This window comes from Hemitrygon akajei, chromosome 1 (genome assembly GCF_048418815.1).
Source record: "Hemitrygon akajei chromosome 1, sHemAka1.3, whole genome shotgun sequence".
Classification (NCBI taxonomy): Eukaryota; Metazoa; Chordata; class Chondrichthyes; order Myliobatiformes; family Dasyatidae; genus Hemitrygon; species Hemitrygon akajei.
In genome coordinates this window covers 136982340-136994776 of record NC_133124.1, presented here as the reverse complement: position 1 = coordinate 136994776, position 12437 = coordinate 136982340, and the positions used below count along the sequence as shown (strand labels likewise).

Here is a 12437-nt window from a genome sequence, read left to right as displayed (position 1 = left end):
TCGGTGATTTTATGTGAATTTCTTTAAATTTTTGACCCTAAAAGTGTTAAATAATGAATTGTCTATAAATTAGTGTTTAACTTCTTGCTGAGCTGAAAAATCTTTCGTGCTGCAAAGCTGATTATTTACATTGGTGACAAAGTGATGAAAAATGCCATATATTTTAAAACTAATCTTTTTTAACATTTGATATTTGAAATCTTCATTTCATTTTCTTTGAAATGATTAAAAATAATTGTTATCTATATTTTACATTCTTGTTTGCTGCCTGTGAGAATTTATTGGTCTTACTGGTTGCTACAGTAGCTGTGAAAACACTTGTTTTAGGATGCCACAGATGCCTTGTAGCTGGAGCCAGGTTAAAGGCCATGTAGGAGTAGGAAATTGGCATCATATTTGAGGACAGCCTAATTCATTATTAGTGACAAACTCAGTCCATTTGAATATTGCTGTGGTTTAGAATTTCCAGTCAGTGATCTAAGAATCTGTGCTATTTAGCTATTGTAATATATCTTTTAAAAGGCAATGAATCAAATAATCCCATTGTTATTAAAATCTATGCAAGTATATCCTGTCAAGCTGAACTGTTAAATTCAAATATGCCAAGCAATGATGATATTAGCAGTGACATTAAATTTGGTAAATCCTGTTGCCTGGGACTCATCTCCAGAATGCTGACCACATATATTTTCACCTAAAAATAGCCCTTGACTTTGATATAAAATTACATAATTATCGTAAAGTAACTTTCTATTTGTGATCTCCTCTTGAGGTACAAATCTTATTTAATTGTAAATATTTTCTCACATTGGACAATGAATTTTACTGTGTAAACTCACTATCAATTCTGTAGATTAGATCCATCTGGGTTTTGGATAGTATTGAAATGTAGGAAGCTTTAAAGATAAATTTTACTCAAAGTGTGAAAGACTGGAACAGATGGTCTCAGCAAATTTTAGAACATAGAACAGTATAGCACAGGAACAGGCCTTTCAGCTCATGATGACTGTGCAAACACAATGCCAAATTAAACTAAATTCCTTATGTCTGCACTGGTCCCTATGCCTCCATTCCTGCATATTCATGTGCCTGTCCAAAAGCCACTCAAATGCCCCTATACTTTCTCTATCTAGCACTGCCCCGGCAACCTGTTCCAGGTACTTAGCACTCTAAGTAAAATAAAAGAACTTGTCCCACACATCTTTAAATACTTTGCCTTTCACCTTAACTGCATGTCTTCTCCCATTTCTACCCTGGAAAAAGATTCTGACTGTCAATCTTATTTATCCCTCTCATAATTTTATAAACTTCTATCACACCTTCTTTCAATCTCTGCCACTACTGAGAAAACAATCCAAGTTTGTCCAACCTCTCCTTATAGCTGTTGTACCCTAATCAGCAGCATTTTTGGTAAACCTCTTCAGCCTTTTCAAAGCCTCCACATCCTTCTTGTAATAGGGCGACCAGAACTGCACACAATACTCCAAGTGGAGCCTAACCTAAATTTTATATACAGTTGCAAGAAAATGTTTGTGAACCCTTTGTAATTACCTAGTTTTCTGCAGTAATTACTCATAAAATGTATTCTGATTTTCGTCTGTCATAATAATAGACAAACATAATCTGCCTAAACTAATAACACAAACAATTGTACTTTCGTGTCTTTATTGAGCACATTGTTTATTCATTCACAGTCCAGGCTGGAAAGCGTATGTGAACCCTTGTATTTTATAATTGGTAGAACCCCCTTTAGCAACAATAACCTCTACCAACCGTTTCCTGTAGTTGCCGATCAGACTTGCACAATGGCAAGGAGGAATTTTAAACCATTCCCCATACAAAACTGTTTCACTTCATCAGTATTTCTGGGATACCTTGCATGAACAGCCCTCGACATGCCAGAGCATCTCAATCGGGTTAGAGTCTGGACTCTGACTCGGCCATTCTAAAGCACAAGTTTTCTTCATTTTAAACTGTTCTGTTGTTGGTTTACTCTTGTGTTTTGTATCATTGCATCATCCAACTTCTAGTAAACTTCAGGTGATGGCCCACCACCCAGACAACATTCTCCTGTAAAATGTCTTGATGCAATTTTGAATTTATTTTTCCCAAGAAATGGTCTTGTAGCCTTTTCTAGCTTCATGTTTCACCGATTCAACCTGCAAGATAACCTTTAGGGACTCCTGAACAAAGAATCCCAACTCCCTTTGCACATCTGATTTTTCTTCCAGTTTAGAAAACAGTCCATGCTTTTATTCCTTTTTCCAAAGTGCATGGCCAAAGACTTCCCAACACTATATTACACTTGCCACTTCTTTGCACATTCTCCTAATCTGTCTACGTCCTTCCACAACACTACCTGCCCCTCTAACTGTATTTGTATCAAAGGAAAGTATGGTCGCAAAACTATCAATTCTGTCATCCAAATCATTGACATGTAATGTGAAAAGAAGTGGTCCCAAAACCAACCCCAGCAGAACAACACTATTCACCAGCACTCAACCAGAAAAGGCCACCGTTATTCCCACTCTTTGCCTCTTGCTAGTCAGCCAGTCCTCTGTCAATGCTAGAACATTTCCTGTAGAACCATGGGTTCTTAACTTGTTAAGCAGCCTCATGTGGGGGGACATCATGTGATGACGTAGGATCAAGACGCGGGGACCCAGCTCTCCCATAAAAAGTTAATAAATTAATGTTTAAATGAAGAAAAGTTAGTCAATACTTTCTAAAAGTTACTTATAAACTACTCTGGACTGTGTCAAGCTATGCCTCAAGGAAGGAAGATGAAGAAAACTAATACCGGGAAGACTACGCAAGTTGGAACAAGAGCAAGGCTCACGTCTACCGAGGAACCGCAGTCTCGGGTACATTATACCACCGGCGATACGGAACAGGAGACTGTGGCAACATTGGTCATTTCCAAAGGAAAAGATCATCGTGAACTGCGCAAACGCGAAGGATGGAGCATGCGCAAACGGGAGCAACAAGAACTACAAAGCCCAGCTACCACTGCAACTGAAAGTGATAGCGAATCGGAGGAAGAGTCAAATCTTTCGGAAGGATCAGATGAAGAAGGAGTTAAAAGTCCTTCTAGAAATATAGAAAAGACTTTGAGGCAAATAATGTGTAAATTAGACACATTAAAAGTAATTAAAAATAATCAAAAAATACTCGAAAAAAAAATGACCAATATGGAGATTATGCTTGACAAAATGACAAAGAGACAGGAAAAAATGGAAAAAAGAATTACGGACTTGGAAACTACAACGGAAGACATGGTTGAAAGAATGGACAAAATGGAAAATGAAAATACTGCTTGGACATCAGAAAGAAAACAATTTATGGAAAAAATTGATAAGCTTGAAAATCTCAGTAGACGAAATAATATTAAAATTGTTGGACTTAAAGAAGATATAGAAGGAGAAGATCCAATAAATTTTTTTCAAAAATGCATCCCTAAAAAATTGGAAATGGAAAGAGAAACTCCTATCGAGATTGAAAGGGCGCATAGATCTTTAAGGTCAAGACCTCGAGCTGATCAAAACCCACGATCAATTTTGATAAAATGCTTACGATACCAAGACAAAGAAAAGATCCTGAAGGCCGCTGCCCAAAGTGCCAAAAATAGAAACGGGCCACTGATGATAGCAGGGAAACCAGTTCTTTTTTATCCTGATATAAGTTACAACCTGTTGAAGAGAAAGAAGGAATTTAACCCAGTGAAAAAAGCCTTATGGGAAAAGGGTTATACATTTACAATGCGTCATCCAGCAACACTGATAATTTTTTTGGAGGAGGGAAAAATTTTTTTTTCCGATTATCGAAAAGCGGAGGAGTTTGTACAAGAACTTCCATCTATTCGCTAATTACACATAGAGGCTTCCAAACGTAATGGATTAAAGATGAAGATAGACCCAAGGAACAGAAGTGATGGACATTTATGGATATTATAGAAGAGAAAAGCAAAATTTTAGGAATACTAAATGAGAATAGTATTTTTTTTTTCTCTTCTTATGCATATACTTTTTTATGTTGCGGGGGGGCTGGGGAGCTTTGGATCGGTTACTGCGGGATTCACGTGTGTAATCATGGCGGTTGCCATGACCCGTACAGCAGAGGGGGGTAATGTTGTGTTTTTTTTCCACAACATTAGTAGGGGGGTATTTTGTTTTTTTTTCTTTATATTTTAATTTTCTTCTATCTTTTTGTCTGGATAATTGGTGGGGACACACATAGCAACATGGAGATTTTTATAAAGATTTCCCAGGATACCACGAAAGTTGAAAGATTAGGTATTATTATAGATTGGAGTAATATAATAAAAAAATAATGACTAATCTACTAAATTTTTAAAGTTTTAATGTTAATGGGCTTAATGGGCCAGTAAAAAGAAAAAGAATTTTAACATATATTAAAAAAATGAGAACTCCGTGGAGCATGTGGGGATCTTCCAATATCCAGGCATTCCCTTTTTTTTTCTTTCTTATTTTTTTAATAGGGATGTTAGGGGGGAGGGGTTAAGGGGAGGGGGGCTGGGTAATACTTTTTTTTCATACACATTATTCTGTAACTATTTGAAAACAATAAAAAAAGTTTTAAAAAAAGCAGCCTCATGTGCGGCACTTTGTCAAAGGCCTTATGAAAATCCAAGTAAACAATATCCACTGACTCTCCTTTACCTATCTGGCTTGTTAGTTCCTCAAGTAATTCTAACAGATTTGTCAGGCAAAAATTCTCCTTAAGGAAATCTTGCTGATTTCAGCTTGTTTTATTATATGCCTCATCCTTAATAATGAACTCCAATATCTTCCCAGCCACTGAAGTCAGGCTAACTGGCCTATAAATTTTTCTGTCTTCTCCCTTCCTGAAGCATAGAGTGACATTTTCAATTTTCCAGTCCTCTGGAAACATTCCAGAATCTAGTGATTCTTGAAAGATCATTACTAATGCTTCCACAGTATCTTCAGCTACTTCTTTCTGAACATAGGGATGTAGTCTATCTGGTCCAGGTGACTTATTTACCTTCAGACCGTTCAACTTCACAAGCACCTTCTTCTTAGTAATAGCAACTGCACTCAGTTGTGCCCCCTGACACTCCTGAATTTCTGACATACTGCTAGTGTAGACTACTACAGTGAAGACTGATGCAAATACTTATTAAGTTCATCCACTATTTCTTTGTCCCCTATTACTTCCTCTCCATTGTCATTTTCCAGTGGTCCAATATCCACTCTTGCCTCTCTTTTACTTTTTGTATATCCAAAAACACTTTTTGTATCCTCTTTGATATTATTGACTAGCTTACCTTCATATTTTCATCTTTTCTCTTTGTAGTTGCCTTCTGTAGCTTTTTAAAAACTACCCATTCCTCTTATTATTCTTACCCATTATTATTTTTTCTATTACATGCTCTGTCTTTTGCTTTTATGCTTTTTGACTTCCTTTGTCTGCCATGGTTGTATCATCCTCCCTTCATCTTTGGGTTGTATCTATCCTGCGGCTTCCAAATTGCTCCCAGAAGCTCTAGCCTCTGCTGTTCTGTCAACACTCCTGTTGATTTCCCTTCCAATCAGCTTTGGCCAGCTGCTCCCTCATGTCCCTGTAATTTTTTTTATTCCACTGTAATACTGATTTAGCTGACTTTTATCTTCTCCCTCTCAAGCTGAATTCTATTATATTATGATAATGACCTCCTGAGATTCCTTTATCTTAAGATCCCTTCTTATACAACACCCAGTCCAGAATTACCTTTCCCCTAACCACAAACTGCTCTAAAAAGCATTTTGAGTTCCCTGTCTTGGGATTCAGCACCAATTTGATTTTCTCAATCTACATGCATATTGAAATCCCCATGAATATCATAATATTGCACTTTTGCCATGCCTTTCCTACCTCCTGTTGTAAGTTTTATTCCCCCATCCTGGTTAGAGGGTGGAGAATCTGTGAAATCATTGCCACAGGCAGCTCATTTGGGTGTATTTAAGGCAGAGGTTGGTAGTTTCTTGATTCGTTGGGGCATGAAAGGTTACAGGGGGAAGGCAGGAGAGTGGGGTTGAGAGGGAAGTTGATGAAATGGTGGAGTATTCTCGCTAGGCCGAATGATCTATTTCTGCACCTATGTCTTAAGGTTTATTTCAATATTTTGGGTTGAAAATGCTTTCTTTGAATTGAATATCTCCAGTGAAGACACCTCTGAATGTTCCAAATACCTCAGCTAGGACACCTCCCTGAATTTACAGAATGGTGCAAATTCCTTTAAGCCGTAGTTGATGCAGGGCAATTAACACAGCCCCATTTAATGTATGATTGATGCATATGCAGTCTTGTAGTCTGTGGAGTAGTCTGTGCTTGTAACTTCAATTTACAGCTTGTATTTTATAAAAATAACTTAAGGCTAATTGCAAGCTTCCTGAACTTATTGACATTTACAATAAGAACTGAAGCCTGGTTCTTGTTTGAACGAATATCTGCTTTATTCACTTAATTCCAGAATACTCTCTAACAATCCCTGCCCTCTGCACCAGCTCCTCAGCCAAGCATTCCTCAGCTATATCTTCCTATTTTTACCCTCTGTTGCACGTGGCAGTGGGAGTAATCCAGAGATTGCTACCCTTGAAACCATGCTTTTTTTTAACCTTTTTCGCTGCGCAATTGCTCAGAGACATCCTTGACCTAGCACCAGGGAGACAAAACATCAGTCCCTTTTGCAACCACAAAATCTCCTGTCAGCTTCCTTTCTATCACTTTAGTCCTGTCAGCTTTCTCCCTGCTCTGAGAGGCAGTCCTAGTGCAAAGATCTGGCTGCTTCTGCTGCTGCTGCTCTTGTCTCCTGAGTGGTCAGCCTCCCAACAGTATCTAAATTGGTATACTTGTTTTCGGGGGAAAGGCCACAGGGGAATCCTGCACTATTTATTGATTCACCTGTACCTTTCCTCCCGGTCACCGAACTACCTTCACACCTTGGGTGTGACCATCTGTGAAACTCTTAGCATTCTGGATGATCCACTCCACCTTCATCCCTTAACACAGACATCTTGGAGTTGCAACTGGACAGTTTCCCACAGGTGTAGTTCTCAGGGACACTGGAACTCTCCTTGATCTCCCACATCTTGTAGGATGAGCATATCGCTGCTGTAACATCATCCAACCATAAAGACTAAAATTGAAAGATCTTATCTGTGTTTATCTTGACACCTTGTTCCTTTATTTCCTACTGATTGTAGATTTGCTCCTCTAACTCTCACTGACTGTTCTAAGGCCTATAATACAATCCCATCAAGGTGATCGCTCCCTAATTACTTCTGAGTTCTACCCATAGTCTCACTGGATGATCCACCAGAAATAGTCTCTCTAAATACTACTGTGATGTCCCTAATCAAAAAACACCCCCCCTCCTTTCTTCTCTTGCCAATCAACCATGTTTTGGTTGTATTTGACACCCAATCCTTATGTACCTATCTGGAGTTTATTTGCCTTGTTTAGAAGGCTTCTTGCATTAAAATAAATGCAGTTTAGTCTCTGAACCCTTCTTGCTCCCTGTCCTGCTTACTAAACTTGCTTGCTTTGAACTTCTATATTTGCTTCTGCCAGATTACTGCTTTTGGTCCTGAAACATTGACTATTTATTCATTTCCATAGATGCTGCCTGACCTGCTGAGCTCCCCAGCATTTTGTATGTGTTACAAGGATATTGGTCCCTTTCAAATTAAGGTCTCTCTTTAACAGGTCACCTCTGCCCATGAAAAGATCCCAATACTCTGAGAACCTGAATCCCTTCCTCCCAACTGCATCAGCACTACAGTCCTCATTCATCTGCCCAATATTCCTATTGTTATCCTCTCTGGCTTGTGTCATTAAGGGTAATCTAGAGATTTACAAACCTTGGAAGTCCTGGGTTTTAATCTTCTGAAGTGTCGACTGTTTATTTCCTTCTGTAGATGCTGCCCGACCCACTGAGTTCCTCCAGCATTTTGTGTGTGTAACTCAAACTATTGATGATACTTGCACCTCAAAACTTGAAGGTGTCAACCATCTGAAAGTTCAAAGTAAATTTATTATCAAGGTGCCTATATGTCACCACATACAACCCTGAGATTCATTTACTTGCAGGCATTCACAGTGAATACAAAGAAACACATTATGAAAGACTGCACGCAACAAAACAGGCAAGCAACAAACTGCAAATACAAAAAGAAGAAATATTAATAATAAACAAATAAGCAAAAATATCAAGAACATGAGATGAAGAGTCCTTGAAAGTGAGTCCATAGGTTGTGGAAACGGTTCACTTTTGGGGTGAGCAAAGTCGAGTCATGGTATTCCCTCTGGTTTAAGAGCCTGATGGTTGAGGGGAAGTAACTGTTCCTGAATCTGGTGATGTGGGTCCTGAGGCTTCTGTATCTCCTTTCCTGATGGCAGCAGTGAGAAGCGAGTATGTCCTGGATGGTGGCGGTCCTTGATGATGATGCTGCTTTACTCTGAGAGCACTCCATATAGATGTGCTCAGTGGTGGGGAGTTGGTTACGCACAATGACTGGGCTCTATCTATTACTTTATGTCGGCTTTTCCATTCAAGGGCGTTGGTGTTTCCATGCCAGGCTGTGTTGCAACTAGTCAGTATACTCTCCACTGCATATCCATAGAAGTTTGTCAAAGATATAGGTGACATGCCAAATCTACATTAACTTCTAAGAAAGTTGAGGCACTGCTGCGCCTTCTTTGTAATGGCACTTCCGTGCTGGAACTGAGACCAGTACTCTGAAATAATAACAGAGGAATTCAAAGTTACTGAACCCTCCTTTCCTTTGATATCCCAATGAGGACTGGCTCATGGACCTCTAGTTTCCTCCTCTTCTAGTCAGTGATCAGCTTCTTGGTCTTGCTGACATTGAGTAAGTGGTTGTTGTTGTGACACCACTCAGCCACATTTTCAATCTGCCTCCTGTATGCTGAATCATCATCACAGTGGTGTTGTCAGCAAACTTAAATATGGCATTGGAGCTGTGCTTAACTTGGTTGTCACAAGTATAAAGCAAGTGGAGAAGGGACTAAACATACAGCCTTGTGGTGCACCTGTGCTGCTGGTGATTATGGAGGAGATGTTATAGTATTGAATGCCGAGAGCAGCCAAAGAAGAGCACCCTGATGTATATATTTTCATGTCCAGCTGTTCCAGGGTTGAGTGAAGAGGCAGTAAAATGGCATCTGCCATTCACAAACAAGCGGATTTGCAGATGCTGGAGATCCAAATTACACACACAAAATGCTGGAGGAACGCAGCAGGCCAGGCAGCATCTATGGAAAAGAGTACAGTTGATGTTTTGGGCCGAAAAGTATTTGAATGTATATGATTTTGAAAACAGTTCCATAAGACAGAAGAAAATTAGCAACTTTTGCAAAATTTACTCCCATTACATTTGTTTTCTCATTAAAGAATAGTTTCATGATGATAACCAATTGATTTGATCACAGAAAATAGAAAATAGTGGACTAACTGCAAATGATGTTTAATAATTTTATCTTACAGAAACATGGTTTGGTGATTATTCCAGAAAGTACACCAAATGGTGATGTAAACCATGAACCTATTGTTGGTGCAATTACAGTTGTGTCTCAAGAGGCGGCACAAGTACTTGAAAGTGCTGGCGATGGTCCACTAGGTAATGCTGGATAGTTGGCATGACAATTTGCTGCATTGGCAAACTGTAAACCTTTTACTTTATCTGTTAGATTGTGCTTTATACTGGTACTTTTTGGTTGAGATATTGCAATAAATTTTTAAGACTCTATACCAGGAATACACAAATCATTACTGTTGTAGAAAATATTAAATATATAGAATTTATGTTGTTATATTTCACTGATGCACTTCTGCCCTAAATCAGCCAGCTGCTATCTTTAGTTAAAATGAATTTGTTCAATTTCTGAATTAAGTAATGCAAGTCTTGTTCCTTTAAATTTAAAACTTGTAAACATCATGCAATATCCATTTCTTCATCTTAGATGTGCGGCTAAAGAAACTGGCTGATGAAAAGGAAGAATTACTTGCACAGGTAATTATATACCTTTGGAATGTTGGCGAGAAAGCAAAAATGTATTTGAGAAATAGTAATATTAAATCAAATGCTGTAGGAGGTAGGTAATGGATGGAATATAGGACTTTCAGCATTATGTCTTCATAAAAGCACAATCAGTTCCTATTGGGAACCAATTATCAATGTCTTTCAAAAGCGCAGACCCAAGTGAAGAAATGACTGTCTGTGTTTGTTCTAAGTACAGAAGTTTTATACCTAAATTTTCTCCTTCTGACTTGATCTTGTTTTATGTAGTTGTTTGCCGCTTGAAATAAGAAAATATTTTATTCCCAGCATAAAAGAGACCAAAAAGTATTTATTATTTGTACAAAACCTGAAACATAGTAAAGCATTTCGCATAAAGTCAATTATTCAGAAATGTTATCATCAATGCAGCCTTTAAAAACACAGTAAATAAATATACTGCTTAAAAATGCGCTCCTGCTGATGTTTGTGGAGCAATGCAAGAAAATGGATGGAGTAATTTTCAGCAGCAGGTGAGAATAACAAAATATCAGGTATCCATTCAAGAAGTTCAGCATCAGTTGTCTGACTACTTGTTCAACAATCTGTTTATTATCTTTTGGAACCTCTCTACCTCAAATTCATTGATTGCTGGCTGTTGTAATGAGATATAAGAAAAAGAAGCAGGAGTAGATAATTTGGTCTGCTTATATTTCATCTGCTTTTCATTAAGGTCGTAGCTGATCTCAGAATCAGGTTTATTATCACTGGCATGTATCGTGAAACTTGCTAACTTAGCAGCAGCAGTTCAATGCAATACATAATATAGAAGAATCAATCAATCAATCAATTGCAGTATATGTATATTGAATAGATCAAAATCGTGCAAAAACAGAAATAATATAGATTTTTAAAAGTGAGGTAGTAGTGTTCATGGGTTCAATGTCCATTTAGGAATCAGATGGCTGAGTGGAAGAAGCTGTCCTTGAATCACTGAGTGTGTGCCTTCAGGTTTCTGTACCTCCTACCTGATGATAACAGTCTGGAAAGGGCATGCCTTGGGTGCTGGGAGTCCTTAATAATGGACACTGCCTTTCTGAGACACTGCTCCTTGAAGATGTCCTGGGTACTTTGTAGGTTAGTACCTAAGACAGAGCTAACTAAATTTACGACTCTCTGCAGCTTCTTTTGGTCCTGTGCAGTAGCACTCCCCACTCCACCCCAGCCCTGTACCAGGCAGTGATGCAGCCTGTCGGAATGCTGTCGATGGTACATCTATAGATCTTCCATATTAATGCCACTTTCCTGCTGTAACCCCACATCTTATGATTTTCTTAGTCTTTAAAATTGATGCTCTGTCAACTGAGTCTTTGCTGTCCTTGTTGGCAGAGAACTAAAGATATAAAGCGTTATTAGCAAGGCAATTTCTTCTCTTATTTTGAAACTGGCTCCTGATAATGGCCCCCTTGTTGGGTTATCATCAACCCTTTATACACTTTGTCAAGCCTCAGAATAATTCTGTATTTCTGAATGAGATTATCTTCCTTTGAAATTTTGCAGAGGAAAAAAAATTGTTTCCTGACATGCTGATTTTTCCAACAAAGGTTGGTGATGCAAAGTCCTTGAATAAATTGATGGCTGCATAGGTTCTTGATGGGAAAGGAGTTAAAAAGTTACAATGGGTAGGGAAGATTGTGGAGTTGAGATTACAATTAAATGAGCCTTTTTATTGGATGCCAGAGCATAGTCAAGGTGGTGAGTGCCCTACTGCTGTTCTGCGCCCGATTTGTATGTTTGATGTTTTTTATGACTGTGAACATTTCTTAGTTACCACAGTTGCTCTGGCATCCATTCTGTCCCTACTCCGATTCTAAATAGGTCATTCAGAATCTTTCCCTTCTAAGGTGTTCATTTTGCCAAATTCCTGTAATGACACTTCATAGTACATTAGTATGAGAAGTATTAGGTCTGTTGTTGAACTACTGGAAAAAAAATAGTATTTTAACTAGTGACAGAAACCCATTAATTACTTTAATATTGATTTCGGCCAAAGATCATGATATCATGACTAAATAGTACAATGGGTCATTCTAAATACTGTTTAACAGAGGGTCATTGTTTGTGTTCGTATTTTTATTTATTTTGTCTGTGATTTATATGTGGGGTCAGTATTTTGATTGTTAAAGATTGTTGATCAAATGTTCTCTGGGCAACTTGCTTTGGTAGATCAGAAAACTGAAATTGCAATTGGAAGAGGAACGACAGAAAAACTCTAAGATTGAGAATGTGCTCACAGATTCTGATCGATTAGAAAATGGCACAGATCTACAAATTCTTGAAATGCAGAGTAAGTTTGAGAAGTATTGTGTGCATCTTTTTTAATTTCAAGCTAACATGACT

At 38.2% G+C, this 12437-nt stretch overlaps 1 protein-coding gene across 25 annotated transcripts in view; it reads left to right on the top strand.

Annotated features, from left to right (window-relative positions):
• lrrfip2 (leucine rich repeat (in FLII) interacting protein 2) overlaps positions 1 to 12437 on the top strand; it is a 121644-nt gene that overhangs the window by 85459 nt on the left and 23748 nt on the right. For all 25 annotated transcript variants that reach the window (XM_073052374.1, XM_073052366.1, XM_073052356.1 and 22 more), the window contains 3 exons: positions 9527 to 9659; positions 10003 to 10052; positions 12264 to 12384. In XM_073052374.1, the coding sequence (XP_072908475.1) occupies positions 9527 to 9659; positions 10003 to 10052; positions 12264 to 12384 (304 nt within the window). The remainder of the gene's footprint in view (positions 1 to 9526; positions 9660 to 10002; positions 10053 to 12263; positions 12385 to 12437) is intronic.